This window comes from Bufo gargarizans, chromosome 3 (genome assembly GCF_014858855.1).
Source record: "Bufo gargarizans isolate SCDJY-AF-19 chromosome 3, ASM1485885v1, whole genome shotgun sequence".
Lineage (NCBI taxonomy): Eukaryota > Metazoa > Chordata > Amphibia > Anura > Bufonidae > Bufo > Bufo gargarizans.
The window spans coordinates 90,470,060-90,490,957 of NC_058082.1; the positions used below are offsets into that span (position 1 = coordinate 90,470,060).

Genomic DNA, 20,898 nt, shown 5'->3' on the forward strand with positions numbered 1-20,898 from the left:
TCTTTACACAAATACGCTGGCTGAGTGCTCTCACAGGGGAAGGCATTCACATGTCAGCGGCGTTAGTTTTATGGTCCGTTTTGGTAAACTAGACATGCTGCTGACAGTAAGATGAAGGCATACAGTTATGTGGTTAAAGGGCGTTTTTTTCTGACATTTAAAGGGCGTGTGCAGGGTTTTCTTTTAAAAACAGCGCCACACCTGTGTACTGGTTGTGTGTGATATTACAGCTCAGTCCCATTCACTTCAGTTGAGCTAGGGAGCTGTTCACATCACGTTTCTGTCCCACATTTAACATATACTGTAAGGGATCACTCTCTCTCTCAGGGGTCAGCAATGACAGACTTCTCATCAAACAGGGGGTTTTCAAGCTCAAACAGTGCTTTATTTGTTACACAGCCCATCACACTTCCAAGTTCGGCGTCACTCGGCACCATGAAGTCGCAGCTTCACATCACAACGTGTTACATCAACACAAAACAATAAACGCTTGCCCGGCTAGGCACTAACTATACAGAGGTGTCCCTAACTCACCTCTAAGGCCTCATGCTCATCGCCGAAGTGTGCCCGTGGCCGTATTGCAGCCCGCATATGGTAGGTCCGCATACACTTGAATGGGTCCACAATCACGGAGTTGCAACATACCAGGCCACAGGGGCAACACGTGAGGCTATGGTGGGCCGATGGGTGTAGTAGTTAATTTACTTACGTTAGCAGGGCCTCCCTGGGCCGGCGTACAGTGATAGGGAAGACAACACTAAATCCTCCGGGGCACTCCCTATTGCAAGGAACACCAGCCAGATATATATGCTGTGAACTGTGAATAGTAATGCCTTCTAGTGCAATGTTTTGTTTTTTTCTAGTGTAATGCTTTAGTTTAAAGCTAATCATTGTCCTTTGTTGTGCTGTGCCGCATACCACTGAGGCCACAGATTGGCTGCAGTGGTCACATAAAGTATATGGGATATCATTGCTGCAGTCAAAAACACGTTAGCTTTATAAGTAATTAAAGGGGTTATCCAATCCCTATAATGACCCCCGGAATGCCCTCTAGAGCATACTTACCTCCTCCCCGACACCCGCATCCCTTTCAGATCCCTGCACGGCCACCGCTGCATCTCCCCATCGTGGGGGACACTAGAGAGGCTGGTCAACGTCGTGGCCTGCTATTGGCTGCTCCCACCGTCACCGGATGATTTGATCCGTGCGACTGGGAGATGTAGTGGCGGCCGTGCAGTGATCCGGAGGGACGCGGGTGCCTGGGAGCAGGTAAGTATGAGGAGGGGCCAAAGCTTTCTGGGGGTCATTATAGGGATCGGATAACCATGCTTGTTTACTGTACATGCAGCTGCCATATAAATTATACTGTCCCTATATTAATGCAGGTGACCATATTTCACCACATGCAACAAATATCTGGGTCACCACTGAGGCCGGTATCATTTTTATTATGTTGATAAAATGCTTACACTTAAATTCGGACAACCCCTTTAAGTATCTGAATAGAAAGGTATATATATATATAATATATATATATATATAAAGTTTGTAATTGTCTTTATCCTGTAAATCATTATTATTCCAAACGGTATGGGGACCTCCCTCTGTGATGTCCATATTACCCTAGTAGGACATTCGGCAACCAGGTGTATTAGTAACACTGTGCCCCAGCTACTGTTTACCTAGTTGTAGTTTTGATAACATTTTCAAGCCTATAGTAGACCCTGAAAGAAAAAGTTGATCTTTTACATTAACTCCATGTTTTTGCTGAAGAAAAAAAAACTAAAGAGAAACAATGCATCAAATAGACACAGTTTTGCTCTAAAACGCGTTGGGAATTTAAAGTAACAGAAATGTACCGTATCTAGCTATTGGAGTGTTGCCAGTCCTAGTATTATCTCTACTAACTGTAAAGGGGATAAAAACAGAACACTCTACCATATGTTCCTATCATACTGGGGACATCCAGGAGGTAAAACGCGTGAACTAGTTAAATCATGTATCATCTGATCCCAGCGTGTCAATCCCTATCTCTACAGTCATGTCATCTATCAGAATTGTGAAATCCGATCTGTTATGCTACAAAGCCCTCCATGATGTTGTACACAGTTGTGGTCAGTTTCTGGAATGCGTCCTGTCCTGATTACTGGTGCAGAAGATTCCTGGACAAAACAAACAACGGGCGGGATTGTTCCTTTATATACAAATGTGGTCATTGCCCAGGAACCAAAATCATCATCAAAAAGTCATGGCCGCAGTATAGCGCTTCCATTAAATCTTCTTGCTTTTTCCTCCAGATCCGAGCCAAAAGCCATTTAAGAGGAAACGCTCCATCATAAACTGGACCTTCTGGCGCGGTTCAAACTCTCAGCTGGATAACATCCCTCTTTCTCCAACCTCTTCAGCTCCTGGAAAGCTCTTTGGACTTTCGTTGCCTGCCATATGTGAGAATGACAACCTGCCTAAAGCTGTCATGGTGAGTGCAATTTCCGAAACCTTTTCTTTAAAGCGCGCCATAACCTGGAAACGCGTTAGCTATATGAGTGATTGAGCATGCGTCTTTACTGTACCTGCAGCTGCCGTATAAATCATACTGCGCCTACTGTATGTATGCGGGTAGCCATATTTCACCACATGCAACAAACATCAGGGTCACCTTAGGGGCTGCACAAGTGGTGCCTCTTGCCTACCTATAATTTTGCCAAGACAATCCCTATCCCTAGGCCTGGTCCAAAGAGACCTTTTATGGGCCTTCTATGTCATTTTAAGGGGCATTCCTGGGTGGTCCAGGGGGCAGAGATTAAAGGGGTTGTCCAGTATAATAAAAAAAAACTGTGGCAGACAGTAATGTGTTCGAAAATTATTATTTTTTAAATGCCCTCCATACCAGTGCCATGGATGCCGTAGGTGATTGGACCCATTCTTGATGACAAGACCACTGCAGCCAGTCAGTGGCCTCTGTGGTCATATGTGCGAGAACAGCATATCAGTTAAATCTGATGAAAAATACACTTTTGTTGTACGATACTCCAAAATAATGAATAATATGGGGAATATCAGGCTTCAAAGATGCAGGATTAAAGGAAAAATGTAAAGTGAACTTGCATTGGTTGCAATGGGAAAAACTTTATTCCATGGTACAGTCTTGATACATAAGGCCTTTAAGTCCATTAGAAGTTAACCAATGACTTGGCAAATGCCTATGGGCCTCCCGGGACTGGGGGCTGCAGTAGATCATGGTCTACATGACACATGTTTTATTCCTTACTAGCCACTGAAGACAAATTATAATACGACACAAGGAGAACAGATCCGGCCGTAACATTTAAACAAAGAGGCTTTAAAATAAGAAATTCATCTTCATTTACGGTCATTTTCTGCAGAGCTGTACGTGTCTGGAAAAGTGTAGCTGTTAAACGTAAGCGTGGCTTTAAGAAACTGGCACAAAGTAGACAGAAAATTCTTTGATTTATACACTGCGTGTTGTGAACATTCGTGTCATATGATGTATGAATGCGCTGACTGTACGTGACAATGTAAGCATCACCTTAAATATAACGCCAAACCGCGGCACTGTATAGCACTGTATATCTGACTGCCGAGCACGTACAGCCTCAACCTTTACTAATGGTAATTCAAGATCCAAATAGAGATCCTGATTCTGCTCTCCAGTACATGGTAAGAACATTATTAAAGGAGAACATCCCCAATAAAAAAAAAAAATTCCCGTCCTCCTCTGCCAAGATCTTATGAATGCTTTACAGCTGCTTCAAGGTTAGGTCAGTTTTGGGTAAAGCTGGGTGGCAACAAAAAGGAACGGACTGGGAACTGGGAAGTGGCCCTGGAAAAAAACCTAAAAGTGGCTCCATTTTGTAGGCGGGTCCAAATTAAGAGAAAGCATGGCCAACACATGTAGGCAGGGACAACAAAAGTAGGCGGAGCCAGCAATACCATAGTGCAGAGCAAAATACCACCCCTGCAGAACCAAATACCACAGCGCAGCACAAAATACTGCAGCTGCCAAATCAAATGCCATCTCTACCAGCCTTGAATCAAACTAAAGGGGGAGGTGGTATTACTGGAGGAGTGATGGTGCACCAAACAGATCAGCCTGACCCATGATGCACTGAAAACCTTTGTTGTATAAAAAATAAAAAGAAGCAATTATCAGGATTAGATAACCTATTTTACAACACAGGTAGGGTTCCGTTTCAGGGTACCTACCTTACATTGCAGTATTCTTACTCTGAAACCAAAGATGACAAGAGTCCCTTTAATGACAACATTTTGTCTGCCTGCAGTGACCACTAGGAGGAGCTCACTACATAAAATTTCTTCATCTCCACTGAACTCAATGGTAATTGTATAAATCTATATGTGAGGAGCTTCCCCTAGTGGTGACTGCAAGCAGACAGAATTATGTTATTCAGTGTTGTGGCTGGGGCAACTTTTCTTGCATAGTGGTTTCCCCACCTGATTGAGCCCCCTCACCCTCTTGGTACCATGGGAGCCCTTTTGGCTGTAGTTACACCATTGCTATGTGAATGGTAGAAATTTTTATAGCTACAGAAGAGGACACTGCCCTCCCCTGTGCAGGTTAACCTTGATGCATATCTTGTTATACTGGGGAAATTTTAGGGTAAATATATATTTTTTTAAGTCTTGAGAATTCTTAGTAACATAGTACATAAGGCCGAAAAAATACATCTGTCCATCCAGTTCGGCCTGTTATCCTGCAAGTTGATCCAGAGGAAAGCAAAAAAAAAAAGGGAGGTAGAAGCCAATTTTCCTCAGTTTTGGGGAAAAAATTCCCTCCCGACTCCAATCAGGCAATCAGAATAACTCCCTGGATCAACGATCTCTCTCTAGTAGCTATAGCCTGTAATATTATTACACTCCAGAAATACATCCAGGCTCCTCTTGAATTCCCTTATTGTACTCACCATCACCACCTCCTCAGGCAGAGAGTTCCATAGTCTCACTGCTCTTACCGTAAAGAATCCTCTTCTATGTTTGTGTACAAACCTTCTTTCCTCCAGACGCAGAGGATGTCCCCTCGTCACAGTCACAGTCCTGGGGATAAATAGATGATGGGAGAGATCTCTGTACTGACCCCTGATATATTTATACATAGTAATTAGATCTCCCCTCAGTCGTTGATAATCTTTCAGGGTACTGTAGTCCACCCATTCCAGTTATCACTTTAGTTGCCCTCCTCTGAACCCTCTCCAGCTCTGCTATGTCTGCTTTGTTCGCAGGAGCCCAGAACTGTACACAGTACTCCATGTGTGGTCTGACCAGTGATTTGTAAAGTGGTAGGACTATGTTCTCATCACGGGCATCTATGCCCCTTTTGATGCAACCCATTATCTTATTGGCCTTGGCAGCAGCTGCCTGACATTCTTGCTTGTATTCTGCATGTAAATCGTTCTCATTATCTTCAGGATATGTTATCTGTCCTTTGCCAAGATGGACCATTCACAAGAGGCATCTTTAGACGTTCTGCTAATGCGAAATCCTGCAAGGAGATGAAAGAAAGGCTCAACTCTGGATTTCATGTTGATTTTGCTTGTGAATCTATTTTTGTCACAGCATCTGTGTTTAAGGTACGTGTGACTTTGAGAGGATACCATAATATTATAGCTATACATGTAAAGAGATGGGTGAGAATGGACATATATACTAGTGCAGAAACAGAGATAGATAGTGTAAGAAGGTACAAGGAATCATCAGTGGATGATAGGTACGTGTCACCGAGGTTCCTGGCCTCCGTGGAGTAATAGCCGGTTTTTATGTGTCAGCAGCAGTTGCTGTTTGACACCTTAATACTTAGTATGGCTGTATAGCTGATCCGGGACGGCTCTTACTGGGAGTAGTCAAAGTGCTGGGTGGGTGACTACTCCCCATGTTCCAGGCCGGGTTTTGCCAGGCCTAAAAACCAGCCAGCACTGCCAGGTGAGGAGGATTACCTCAGTCTGACAGGTGGAGCTCAGGAGGTGTGTGTTGCTGGGATCTGAGGCTTGTGCCGTGCTAGAGGGCTGAGACCCGTCTGTAAGGGAAACGGGCCCCCTAAAAAGCCTGCTATGGACTGCTGGAGGCAGAACTGCCAACAAGGTGATTTTTGCTATGTGGACTTTTCATTGTGTGTGAACTAACATCAAGACTGCAAAGTGACGTTTTGTTTTTGCTTTATGTGTGAAGAAACACGGAAGTTTGATTTAAAAAATGGTAATTTGCCTCTACTGCGTCCGCACACCCTGTCTACTAGAGCGAATCCCCACAATAGATATAATATATAGATAGATGATAAGTAGGTAGATAGATAGTATATAGATGATAGAGACTATTTTTCGCCCCCATAAGGCCTCATGCACAAGGCCGGCGGCTCGGATGCGGACCCATTCACTTCAATGGGGCCGCAAAAGATGCGGACAGCACTCCGTTGCTCCGTTCCGTGACCCCGCTTTGCGGACAAGAATAGGCATTTATATTAAAGGCTGTCCGTGCCATTCCGCAAATTGCGGAACGCGCACGGATGCCATCCGTGTTTTGCGGACCGCAAAACACACCACGGTCGTGTGCATGAGGCCTAAGACGCATTTTCCCCCCCCCCCCCAAAGTTGGGGGAAAATGTCCCTCTGTCCTATAGGGCAAATACTAATGAGCGCTTCCATTATGGAAGCGCTCATTAGTACCGGAGGACCGGGAACCGGTGAAGGCTCTGTACTCACCGCTTCCTGGTCCTCAGCTGTCGGCTGTGCTGGGGCTGTACACAGCGTGAGGACGCTGTGACATGAGAGGTAAGTTGATTTATTTTATTTGCTCTGAGGCTGGGGGCTGACATGAGGCTGATAGCTTGGGGCTGACTGTTTGCTGATATTTAGCTGGAGTCTGATAGATGGCTGGGGGCTGATATATGACTGGAGGCTGGGGACTGATATATGGCTGATGGCTGGGGGCTGATCTAAGGTCTGAATGGGGGGTCTTATTTATATTGGGGCTATTAGCTGAGGTCTGATTGGGGGTCTTATTAACATTGGGGGGTCTGATTGCGGCTGTGAGCTGAGATCTGGTTAACATTGGGGGTCTGATTGCTGGTCTGATCTGAGGTCTAATGAAAAATATTTATTGTCCTCCTCTAAAACCTCTTATGGGCCGGTGCATCTTATAAGGCGAAAAATATGATAGATAGAAGATAGATAGACAGATAGATAGATAGATTCCATTTACCCACAAGACAAGTTTGCAGTCTAGGTGTTGACGTCTTTCCACACTTTCTGGTATCCGCTGTTTTATTATAAATTCTCCCCCTCTTAGGATTTCCTTCGTAATATTCCCGGCAGTGTCTTTTCATCTAAACTCTGTGACAAATGGGTTTCTGTGCTGAATCAAGGAAGTCAAACGGAGAAAATAAAAGCTGTGAAGAAGTGAGTATTTACCTATTTCACTGCGTTTACATATTTCACGTGGCAATAAAGCAGTCCTTCAGCGAGATGTGAAATTCTCCTGGCTGCTCTTGACCACACACTTCTCCATCGTAAATGCTGATATGAAGATATTTAGCATAGTTTGTCAAGCCAATAAAAAAAGGGCTTTTCTTGGAACATGTTTGTCAAACTGACATGTCATAAGTCATTCGGTGGAGTCCGGCAGCTGGGAAGGATCTTCACCATTTCCAAGTGGGATCACAGTCAGTCTCCGTTTACAATGATTTACATTCATGGAAACTTACAAGTGTGAGGTTTCCTTAATTCGCACGGATGGCATGTTTGGCCACCTCTGAGATCCAATTAAAGGGATTGTCTAATGAAAACAACTCGTCCATTATAGGACATATGGACGTCATAGAGAGGCTGCCTGGCTGGCCATGACTTCCCCTAACAAAATCGGCTGTTTGCCAGGGGTTCCAGGAGCAGGACTTAATATGATCAGCTCACTACCCCAGGGGCTGCATCTTGAAAGGAGATTTTTATTTATGATTGCATTTTACTCCTCGCTGTGATTGGATCGCAGCACAGCCAGGTAGAAGGAGACGCCCATTGAGAAACCCTGGCGTCTTCTCCTCCCTGTACCAATGCTCAGTATTAGCATACTGAGCGTGAAAACTGCGGGAAGGGGGGGGGGGGGCACAGCGGGGTGCAGGTGCGATATTTTATAAAATCAGGCAGGGATGGCAGCATCAAGTTAAGGTATTTATCTCCATTAATACAAAACCATGAAAGGTCCTCTTTAAAGAAGCACTCCTCAAATTATCTGGCTATTAGAAAGGTATGTAAATTGTAGTGAAGGTAATCTTATCGGTGACTGTATTTGTGAGCTATAACCTCCCTTCTGATCCTTAGCTGTGTCATGTGACCAACACTCTGGTTCTCCAGCTGACACAGAACAGGAAGTCAGTTTCTCTACTTATTCCGACCAACATTGAGGCTCTCATAGGAATAGATAGAGAAGCTGTCTTCCTGTCTACACATAAGATGCTGTTTTATTGGGAGAGTCAGAGTATTGGTAACATGACACAGCTGAGGATCAGAAGGGAGGTTATAACAAATACAGTCTCTATTAAGATTACTTTCACTACAGTTTACATGGTGTACCTTTCTAATAGGTCAGAGAATAAAAACATTGTGGGAGTGCTTCTTTAAGCCATATGCTTATAAATTTGATTATAATTGAGCTATAAAGAGCTACACATGAGCCGTCAGATGCCAATTCAAAGAAAACAGACTATGACAGCTTGCAAACAGACTGATTTTTAAACCTTGTGTCTTAGACACGGCTGAATATTTTTTAATAAAGACCAAATGAAAAAAATGATTTTTAGCCCAAAAGAAGTAAAATGCAATCATAAAACAAATTGCCCTGAAGGTGTCCATAGATTTGAGACAATACACATTAGTCCAGCTCATCTTCCTCCTCCTCCATGTAATACAGTTGTGCACTACCAGTGAGTTTCCATGGCAGTCATTTATGTAAGGCTATAAGGCTCCATATCAGCCATAGCCTACAAGGCTGAAAGACATAACATTTTTATTTTTCACTGACAGGCAAAGTAGTGACCCAAAAACCAAAGGTTTGTTTTAAATGTGGTTATTATGTAAAAGAAGTTAAGAATTTGAAAAAAATAATATGTAAATCTGATGTGCTCTTTTTGGAATTACAGACTACTAGAGAAGCTCCCGCAGACGAACGTCACACTTCTGCGCTATGTGTTTGGAGTCTTACGTTGCATTGAGCAGCGTTCTGAGAACAACCAAATGACAGCCTTCAATCTCGCTGTATGCATCTCTCCTAGTCTTCTTTGGATGCCCAACCCTTCCAGCCCAGAGGCTGAGGGTGAATTCACAAGAAAGGTAACAAATGTCTTCTTATACAGAAAAAAACATTAAAAATGTTATACAGAAAAAAACATTAGAAATGTCCTTGAGTTCCTTCTACTTCTAAGTTCAAGTTTCTGTTCAGCCATTTCTTAATTCTTGCTGGGAATGTTGGCCGTCATAACATCTACCACAGGGTTCCTAATCCAACTCTCCGAGACTCCTGAGCAGCCACTGTTCTGTAACAACAAATCCCCTGCAACTATTTTTTACATCAATCTGCAGATCTACCATTTGAGATCTGGACAAACTGAGAGGAACTTATCTTTCCCAGTAACAGACATGAAAAAGAGACACAGGTCCCCAATACAAAATCTTGCCAAGAGTCCCGATTTTGGCAAGACAATCCTGCAAAGCAGCCCATGATAGGGGAGGGGCTTGTATAAGTGGAAGTTGGGGGCCCCCTAAGCTGCCTGTACCCACTATAGGTACACCCTGCAAACAGATTTTTTTGGTTGGATGCAATCAGTTCTAAATGTGTTTCATCCTTCTCTCCAGGTGTCGGTTCTCGTGCAGTTCCTGATAGAGAATTATTGCTTGGTTTTCGGAGATGATATTTCATTGCTATATGCCAACTTGTCACCGAAGGATGATAACAGAGAGGATAGTTCAGGTAAGGAACTTTCCTATGAATAATCACAAATGATAAAACCCACAATTTTTTGGGGGGGTAAATAAGCCATACGTGGCAATTTGCCAATTCTCCTGGAACGGCTGCTTTCTCCTTCTTTGTGCGCCACACTAAGTCTTCTCCCGCGAGCCAACGCTCAAAAGTTATCAAGCCTAAAACAAGCACAGGTCAATACTAAATGGGTTCTCAAGGGTTTTGGCTAAATTCTAGCTTGCAGACAACCTGCAGAAGAAAGATTGTTTCACTACCATTCTGCTGTGTGGCCGATTCCACAATCTGGGCTTTGCTCATTTGACTGGCATGTGGGCTCTTTCTCTGATCTGTCAACTGGTTCGGGTTTGGTCGACATGTCAGTGGAAAAGCCCAAATACCAGAGTCAGACGGTCAATCGGCAGCCCAACAGAATGGTAGGCAGTGGAAGAGCCAATGAAGGATTTATATGGAACAATCATAAAGTTTATCAGGTTTTCTTATTCCAGAGGGTGGTGCTCATTCTTTATGACCAAGGAATCTTAAAGAAGGCATGTGAGCTCTCCTGATGTGTTTGAGACTGTCAGTATCAAAATGGGTAAAAATATACCTAATTGAACAGGGAAAATGGTAATGCCCAGTATCCAATTCGGTATTATCAGGGGGAATAAAAAAAGGAACGGGCCAAGGCATAGTTCTGAGAGTTATTTCAAAGTAAGGGCAAGTATTTACTAAAACAGACATGTCGGGAGAGGAGACAGGTCCTCTTTAAAAGGGTTGTCCAGGGTTTAAAAATAAATAAAAAGCTGCTTTCTTCTAGAAACAGCGCTATTTTAGTCTAGCCCTAGTAGAAGGAGGAAATAAAATGTAAGAGCTTAGACATACAGCCTAGGATAGGACAGCCATCAATGTGTGATCACTGGGGGGGTCTGGTCACTTGGATTCCTATCAATCATGAGAGCAAAGGGGCCATGGGGTCCCAAAATTTATGCCAGTTTTTATATGTATAATTGATACATTATAACGTAAAATCTCAGGACCTGAGGGGGTGGTGCATGACTCTTCTCTTCGCATGCCCCCTCTAGGTATAGGACAGTATACAGTATCAGTTTTGTCTGGAGTGTTCCTTTAACTATTATATGCACCAATCCCCAAAAAAGAAAAAAAATTCTGAAAAAAAAAATAGCTACAAGCCAATAAACACCAAAAACAAGATTAAGATCCTAATTATATAAATGCGCAAGTGTCGTCTGTCATGGAAAAAAATGTGACTGCGCGACAACGCCCAACACACTGTGCTGAATATTCCAAAATAGCCTGTGTTGTTTTGCACTAGAGGAAAGGTTGGACTCTTAACCCGGGGAGTTCACCAGTACAAAACATAGGGGGTGCTAGACCTAGCGCTCAAGGGTTGGAGCTTACATTATACCTGTCATGATATGTCTTGCTTGGGAACAGCTCACTGATGTGATGGGCTCTTATTCTTCTAAATTAAAGCTCCACGTTGCCGGTGAACCACATGATTATACCGTATATTACTCCCTTAGACCTATGTATAGTATAATTGGGAGTAAGTAATGGCTGCTCAATTACAGAGCTCCAGAGCAGTCACTCCCTATCAAGGAGGCAGCCACATACTTGGTAGTAAAAGCACTACAGGTTCCAGCAAGCACACAGCATCCTAGCTGAAAATTACAGCCCCTCTCTTTTTGATTGGTGCCATTAGCAGAAACTGAAGGCTTTCTATGAATGGGTGGATATCAGAATCTTTCTGCTGCCTGCCCTCCATCCTGAAAGACGGGCCATGATCTCTAACTCCATCTAGTCTTCTATACATCAAGTATTAAGGGGTTACATGTTAAGAAAAACATATCTGCTTGTTTACAGAAACAGTGCCACTGTTCATAGACTGGGTACGGTACTGCCGCTCAGTTCCATTCATGGGGGAGCGTCAACAAGCAGTCTAGAACCTTAAAGGCTATGGACACCTTTAAGGCATTTTTTTTTAAATGATTGCATTTTACTCATTTCGCGCTAAAAATCATTTTTTCAATTGGTCTTCATTAAAAATGTTCAGTTGTTTTTGAGATACAAGGGTTAAAAATCAGTCTGTTTGCAGAGTATCAATTCTCAGTGCTGTCAGCTGATGGCTCATGTGAAGTTTTATCTCTGATCTCCTGACTTCATAAACACTAATTTTGAGCCATGTTCTTAACAGTTTGTTAAGAGCTTAGCTATAATGAGTGTTTATGAGGTCAGGATGTCAGAGATAAGGCTTCATGTGAGCCTTAAAGGGAACCTGTCACCATGATTTTGCGCATAGAGCTGGGGACATGGGCTGCTAGATGGCCACTAGCACATCTGCAGCACCCAGGTCCCATAGCTCTCTGCGCTTTTATTGTGTTAAAAAACAGTTTTGATTAATATGCAAATGACTTGATATGTGTCCTGTAGCCGGAGACGAGTCAAGCGGAAAGGAGCCCAGCACCGCCCCGCGTCCTCCGAATCTCCTCCTTGCTGGCTGACGTCACAGAGCTGGAGCGCCGAAATCTCGCGATGCGCGAGCTAGCACATGCGCAGTGTCGGCATCATGTTCATTCCCTGTACTGGGAAGAGCTATGGGACCTGGGTACTGCAGATGTGCTAGTGGCCATCTAGCAGCCTATGTCCCCAGCTCTATGCGCAAAATCCTGGTGACAGGTTTCCTTTAAGCTGACCGAACTCAGAAGTGACAGTCAGCAAATAGACTGATTTTTTTAACCCTTGTATCTCAGAAATAGCTGAACATTGTTATGAGACCAATTGAGAAATGAGTAAAATACAATTATAAACAATTTGGACCATAGGTATCCATGGAATTAAATGAGTTAACTAAATATATTGGTGAAAGGCAGGAAGGTAGCAAAATAGCAAAAAAATGCATACTCATCAATTCAAACTTCCCTGCTCTAGTGCTGCCATCTTTTTGGCTGTAGTGGTGATGTGCCCATTTATGCATATGACTGCTTCAGCCAATCACTAGTTTCAGCAGCATATGGCACATGCCTGCTGAGGCCAGTGATTGGCTGCAGCAGTTATGTTCAGTATACGGGCTCATCACTGCTTCAGCTATGTATACAGAACCAGGTCAAGAGGACATAGAGTAGGACATAGAATTTTTAATCTACCCTTATAAATTTAGAATAGGGGTAATTACATAGCATCAGCCCTTACTGTATGTTCATTTGAAGACCCCCATATTACAATATGTTTATAGAATATATAAAGAGCTGTAGGTGACGGTAGTCTGTTCTAACACCAAGTTTTTCTGGTTCTTGTTTCTTTAGATATTTGTTCTTTCAAGCATATTGACTCATCTTACGATAGCCTGGAGAATGAACTTAATGATGATGGAGATTCCTCGTACAGTGGTCTGCCTACAAGGAGGAATCATGACAACAGAAGCAGAGATTCTGTTTTGACGCTAAGTGATTGTGATCTGGATCACGTCTACAATGAAGAGAACAGGGCCTATAACTCCTCCCATGCACAACCTTTGAAGATGTCAGCAACGTCTCAACGTCGATCAGTGTTACATGAGCAGTCTGAGGAGGACTCCCTGTGTTCCAATACTTCTGGATACTCCTCTACTACCGATGTGAGGCGGCACAGACGTTGCTCGGAACCAGCTATTGGAATTTTGGCTTCAAGGTTCAGTCAACTTAATGAGTCTCCGCATGAGAACAACTCAAGTTGTGATGCTCTTCTTTCTCAGTCAGCTGATGATCATCTCAAGCAGCATCGCTATCTTCAAGTTGAAGGCCAAAAACTTATAAATCGCAGTTTGACTTTGGGTATTGACGTTGGTAAAAATGGTAATAAAAAGCAGACAGGGGAGAAGAAGGGAACCTCCAATAGACTCATGCCACCCAATGCTTTGAGACTAAATATTTGCTCTCGAACTAGTTGTTCTAGCTTGTCTTCTCCTGGGACATCTCCTTCAGGATCTTCATTGAGTTCCTTGGACAGTGCTTTTTCTCAGTTCTCAGACTATTCAGTGTTAAACTCAAATGAAGTGCCTTCACCCTTGGACTGCACATTGCGGCAACACAAAAAACAAGTAGAACTCAGTCCAGATTTCCTTGGAGAAAATTCCTTTTCAGGATTTGTACTAGATGAAGAGGGCAAGCAGCCTTATAATGGCTCCGCTTATATTACTGGAAAAGATGGAGCTGAGTTTCCAAACAATAAAATTTCGCTTAGCGCTCCACCCATGGCATGGTTAAAAAATAGCCGATCTGCTGTAAAAATCTGGTCCTCAAAAAAGACAGACAAGCATGATACTAGCCATGCCACAAAAGCACTATCAGCAAATATACAGGAAATTTCTGAATGTTCCTTATTTAGGGAACACATAACTGTGCCAAATTTGGAGTGTGAAGCCAAGTACCTCCCAACAGGACATAGACCTAAGGAATACAAGGAGGAGGATCCTCAAAGTCAAACCTCTAAACATGGTGAAGAAGTAAGTAGTCGGAAACTCTTACCACATGGCAGAGATAAGGTTGTCCTTGATAAAAATGGGAATGGTGACAACGGTTTGGATTGTAGCTCATTTATATTCCCATCTCCTGTCTCCATCAACATTGAAATATCTTCACACGTCCAAGAAAGCACACAATTGCCACAAACATTTTTTCTCGGTCATAATATTTCATTGTTTAGTCAGAGGAACCGTAGAAAATCTACTAATTCTTGCAGCTTAGAGGAGCCTGTGCTTCTCAATTCAAGTCTGAAGTCTTCTAGTGAACATTCAATCCACCAGCCTGAAGAGAACCCGTCTTGCACAAAGGATGACACCACCAAAACCTCACTCAGTAGGGATATCAGCATTCGCGTGGCCAGTTTTAAGAAGAATAAAGTGCTACCTTCTAATGTGGACACTGGAATTAGGATTGCAAATTGCGACTTGGAGAAAAACTTTTGTGTGTCTCCAAAGCTAAGCACCAGTACTGGAGACTTATTTTTCCAGTCGGACATTCACAAACAAATGAAAAATCCACAAGAATGTGACAGTCCCATTACTAAGGGTGGCAGAGATTGGCCCTCCAAATTTTGTAGTGACCCGAAATTTGAAGACCTTGACCAAAGATTTTTCGCAGAGGAATCCTATGTATAGGGTTGGGTTAGGAGAACCCAACTATCCTTCTTCAGTGGTCCTGAACTGCATCTGGCATACAAACTAATGGTTTTATTCATATATTATGAATCCATTTTGACTATGGACGAGTCTAATTTATGTGTATGAGTGTAGTGTGTTTTTTATGAGAAATTTACAGTATTTGACTTTCTTAGTGTTCATACAAGTGTTCCACTAGCATTCATTGATACTCATTATGAAGTACATATGGGTTTGTTATGTATTGTGTTGTCTGAATGGAAATTAAAGGGGTTGTCTAAAATATGCCTAGGTGTGGGTCCCAAAACAGAACCCCCGAAGTGAGTGAAGAGCAGCCGCACATGAACTGCTGCCGTCCATTAATTTCTATGGAACTGCCAGAGGTGGGACCCACACTTATGTCCAGAATGGGACCTGAAAGTGAAGGAAAGTGCACTATGTGCGTTTGGTGTGCTCTCCCTTCATTTCTCTGGGAGTTCCGAAAATAGCTGAGTAAAGTTACGCACTTGGCTATTTTCGGGAGTCCCATAGAAATGAAAGGAAAATGCAATGCGCAAGCGCGGCCACCACTCCGTTCACTTCTATTGAACTGCCAGAGATAGCCAAACCAGTGCTCGGCTATTTTTAGCAGTCTCCTAGAAATTAATGGAGCGTGGCCGTGCATACAAAGCTGCTCTCCACTGAGTTTGGGGGTCCCATTTTGGGACCCACACCTATCTGAGATTGGTGGCATATCCTAGTGATATGCCCCCAATGTGTAAGATGGGACAACCCCTTTAAGTGGAAGTGTCCCTGTCTGCAGGCCTTATACTGTATATTATTAGGTTTGTAAGGAGAACATTTTACCCTAAAAGTTAAAGGGAATTGCTAACCATGATTATGCTCTTATTATATAGTTTTTAGGCCCAAAATTTTGTGTTGATTCATTTTTTAATATGTCTTTATAATGGTCATAGATTGCATTCCTGAAACAGAGCTTCAAAGCCATTGCATACATATCGATGTAAAATATAACATGCTGGCTACCTGCAGCCTCCACTAGAGGGAGACAGGATGCTCACTGCATACAAGGTTATTATCGAGTTCAATGTATAACAATATGCTATAGCCTCTGAAGCTCCTATGGTAATTAAAGGGAGTGAGCATATTATTACCTTTAAATCTATGCCTATACTTGGGATTTGAAGCTCTGTATCAGAGAAACTGAACTCTGTAAGAAAGATATATGAAATGAATCAGCACAGAATATAAGGATGGACATTCCCTTTTTAAGAATAATCTTCCTGGGTGAAATGTAAAGAGTATGGACATCTTCAGGGCAATTTTTATGACTGCATTTACTGATTTTAGCTAAAAATCATTTTTTTATCAGTCTTCATTAAAACCTTTTCTGCAGTTTTTGTGATACATGGGCTTAAAAATCTGTATAATTTTCTGCAGTTTTTGTGATACATGGGATTAAACATCAGTCTATTAGCAGACTGTTGCTCCTGAGTTCAGTCAGATGATGGCTATTGTGAAGTATTATCTCTGATCTCCTGACTCATGAGGTCAGAAGATCAGAGATAAGACTTCACATGAGCTGTCAGCTGACCGAACTCAGGAAGGACAGTAGACTCGTTTTTAACCCCATGTATCACAAAAACTGCTGAAGATTTTTAATAAAGACCAATTGAAAAAATTATCTTTAGCCCAAAATGAGCAAAATTAAATCATAAGGAAATTGCCCCGAAGGTGTTCATGGCCTTTAAAATGGTCATATTTGGAAATGGTGAAGGGAAGGATAGATTGTATATATGGATGATATCTCATGCTGCTAGGTTGCGCAGGGAGACAACATCCGAATATGAGGAGCTGAACTTCCACTCACAGAAGGACATCAGCACTTTGGCCAACCACGTTCTATTTCAGGGAGATAATACACGTCATGGTTATCACAGTTTACAACTGTAGTAATGCAATATTACACCGTCTCCAAGTGCCATAACCTAATGCATGAAAATATGTGCAGAACATGAGCTCTACCGCAGTCGCACAGTGAGATACACATGGCAGATAAATACGCACTTTCCTGAAGGTCTCTGTATACTTAAGACAAAATGCCTACAGACAAAATACTATAAAGGGGCCTACTGATGGGTGCACTTAATTTTTAGTGAGAACCTAGAGGTAAGATATACCGGAGATGGAATTTAACCTGTTTATGCTATTACATCTTAGTGTTAGATTTTAACTGTGCAATATTGTGTGCTCTATGCTTGTGTAATTTATGTTACGTGTCCTCCTATATTTAAAGTAAGAATCTCATCGGCTTCATGAGTTTGTACAGATCGTCCTGATGTCATTTCCATACTATTGCTATTATCAAAAGATGTGTATTTTTGTACTTGCGGAAGATGCTGCTAACTTTCTATGGTTTTGTTCATCGGTTTGTTATGGCACTGATAAGAATAATATATGTATTCTATTGTATGGAGTAATAAAGCCATTGTAACAGACATCATACTCTGCCAGGAAAGGACTGCAGAGAGCTTTCTGCTGGGTAAACAGAGGTATTCTTTATCTGTGAAAGAGGAAGGGGAATGACCTGGCATCATAGCACACTATATCAGTATCAGACTGGTGCTGGTGTTAGGAGGACACCAAGGTCTGTGATGATAGATAGATAGAAGCCTCCTCCTAGCCGTGTAATAATAAAACTTACTTAAAAGTTAATATTTAACCGCCAATGGGGACAGGGGCTGCTGTGAGTGGTGACAGTCCTTATACAGCGCTGCAGACTATGCTGGTGCTATATATACAGTAATAATTATAGACCACCACACACACATACCTCCCAAGTAAAGAGCTAAACTATTACCGGCACGCAAAGCAATGGAAGCGAACATCTCCAGCTGCCCTGCCACCGCCAGAGCACCAGATCGGGACTCAGCTGGTAACATGATTCTCCGATCCAGTTGTAATTTTAAGAACCTCAACTGGCCGTGCAGGGGAAGAGCCTGCCGGATCCCTACTAACGCTTGCACAGGTGTGCTGCCAAATGTCCGCCCTCGCCGGCACACGTGTGCAAGCGTTAGTACGGATCCGGCAGGCTGTTCCCCTGCCAGAACAGCCTGCCGGACAAGTCTAACACTAGTGTAAAAGAACTAAGCCTAACCTTGAAACTCTCCACCCCAGTAAGACAATTTCGGCAGCGGCATGGTCATATGGAGAGGTGCCACTTAATGAGCCACGCAGTCAATGTTACGGCTGGCTTGCATGTGATTGCAGAAGGTCAGGAGGAAAATGTGCGTTTCTTGTAAGGAAATTACCGTATATAATGTAGTAATAAGGACTAAATGTCTGTTTGGCATGAAGACGTTGAAAAGCCTCCATTATAGCTGGTGGGAGTATAACAAGCAGCACATGTTTCTACTGGAGACACAAGGATTCATCTAGCACAGGCATGCTCAACCTGCGGCCCTCCAGCTGTTGCAAAACTACAACTCCCAGCATGCCTGAATAGCCTACAGCAGGGCATTGTGGGAGTTGTAGTTTTACAACAGCTGGGGTGCCGCAGGTTGAGCATGCCTGATTTAGCAGTATCTATGCCCCATTTATTCTTATTATTCTGCTGTTCACCATATATTATCTTCAATGAGTCATGAGACGGTAGATGATGGAGCCTGAAGGAAATAAATGCATGTGGTTTTTTAGTGGAAAACTGAAACACATGTACCAAATTATACAGATGTTCTTTAGCTGCCACTAGTGCCCCTCAGTTTTCCCAGTACCCCATATCATTGCCTTGAACTGATTCTTCCATTATGTAATTCAACTGTAACCCTTTAAAAGGGTTCCTCCATTAAAGTGGTATTCCGGTAGGTAAATGTTATCCCCTAGCCACAGGATAGGGGATAACTATCAGGTCGGTGGAGGTCCTGCCACTGGGACCCCCACCATTCACGAGAACGGGTGCCCCGTACCCCTTGCAGCTCCCCTGAAAAGACCAGAGTGGCCGGTCGCACATGGCTATCTCCAGAATTCCCATAGAAATGAATGGAGCGAGTGCAAAATTGCAGTACAGATGCGGACACATAAGTACTGTCATGTGAATGAGCCTTTAACCAGTCAATGGCTGCGTCATTACAGCCTTCCATGGCTCCTTCAGCTTTCCCCTGCACTGCCGAAAAATGTATCACTAGTCTGTAAGACCCGCTGCAAATGTTCAGGTCTACCAAAAAGGGGTGAGCCACAAAGCAGGGGCCCCGCAGTCAGATCTCCAGCAATCCTGTGGATTGGTGATAAATGTTGTTAATGGGAAAACCACTTAAAGAGGACCTTTCACTACGGTACAAACTAAAAACTAACTCTATCTGTGGGCAGAGCGGCGCCCAGGGGTCCCCCTGCACTTACTAGTAAGTCTGGGCGCCGCTCCGTTCGCCCGGTATAGGCTCCGGTGTCTGCGCTCCCTCTGACTGATTTTTTGTAGGAGGCGTGTCCCTTGCTGCACTGCTGGCCAATCGCAGCGCACAGCTCATAGCCTGGCTCCTATGAATAAGGCAGATTTTACAAATCACTAGTCAGACCACACATGGAGTACTGTGTACAGTTCTGGGCTCCTATGAATAAGGCAGACATAGCAGAGCTGGAGAGGGTCCAGAGGAGGGCAACTAAAGTAATAACTGGAATGGGGCAACTACAGTACCCTGAGAGATTATCAACATTAGGGTTATTCAGTTTAGAAAAAAGAGGGGAGATCTAATTACTATGTATAAATATATCAGGGGTCAGTACAGAGATCACTCCCATCATCTATTTATCTCCAGGACTGTGACTGTGACGAGGGGACATCCTCTGCGTCTGGAGGAAAGAAGGTTTGTACACAGGGGATTCTTTACGGCAGGGGTGGCCAACCTTACATACACAAAGAGCCAAAAAACAACAACATATGACTACCAGGAGCCACAAGCTATACAATTACACATGAGTCACCGTATTTTTCGCCGTACAAAATGCACCTAGGTTTTCACAAAGAAAAATAAGATAAAATAAATATTTTTTCATCCGATCTGAGGTCTGCTAAAATATTTTTTTATTTTTCATTAGCAGAGAAAAAAAACTAAAAATATATTTTTCATCAGACCTCAGATCAGACTCCTAAATGAGATCCCCAATCCTAATCTGACCTACAATAAGATCCCCAAACCTCATCAGACCTCCAAATCAGACCCCCAAAATAAGACCCCCATTGCTCGGATCAGGCAACACAAATCAGACTCCCAGTGTCAGACACTCAGTGCTCAGATCTCCCCCCCCCCATGCTCAGATCTGACCCCCATTATCAGACCTGACCAACTCATGCTCAAACAAGACCCCCATGATCAGATCTTCCCCCCATGCTCCAATCGTCCCACTAATGCTCAGATCAGACCCCCATTGTCTAGCTCAGGACCCCCCCATGCTCAGACCAGAACCTCCCATGCTAAGATCAGACCTCCAATGCTAAGTTCTATAATTAAAAAAATATATCTTCCCTCCTGATCAGGCACTGGGCTCCTGCTACTCTGAGGTCTGACACACTCTCCACTGTGACCTAATGAGCACAACGTCAGGTCATAGTGCGTGTCTCCACATACTACGTTCTCACACTGTGTGCATCAGGATGTAGTGAAGAGTGAGCTGGAACTGCAAAGTAGTAACAGTGCCCTATCAGGAAAAGAGATCTGAGCATGGGATGGAGAGTGAGCTGGCCTGACTGCTTCCTGGCTTCACAGCTAGAGCCT

The 20,898-nt window shown here is 43.3% G+C and overlaps 1 protein-coding gene across 1 annotated transcript in view; it reads left to right on the forward strand.

Moving 5' to 3' along the window:
• The window catches only part of ARHGAP20 (Rho GTPase activating protein 20), a 121,535-nt gene extending 103,874 nt beyond the window's left edge, over positions 1-17,661 (forward strand). The window contains exons 10-15 of the mRNA XM_044287347.1: positions 2,298-2,476; positions 5,445-5,606; positions 7,318-7,427; positions 9,161-9,350; positions 9,873-9,987; positions 13,302-17,661. Of these exons, the coding sequence (XP_044143282.1) occupies positions 2,298-2,476; positions 5,445-5,606; positions 7,318-7,427; positions 9,161-9,350; positions 9,873-9,987; positions 13,302-15,133 (2,588 nt within the window). The 3' untranslated portion in view covers positions 15,134-17,661. The remainder of the gene's footprint in view (positions 1-2,297; positions 2,477-5,444; positions 5,607-7,317; positions 7,428-9,160; positions 9,351-9,872; positions 9,988-13,301) is intronic.
• The last annotated feature ends 3,237 nt before the right edge of the window (positions 17,662-20,898 follow it).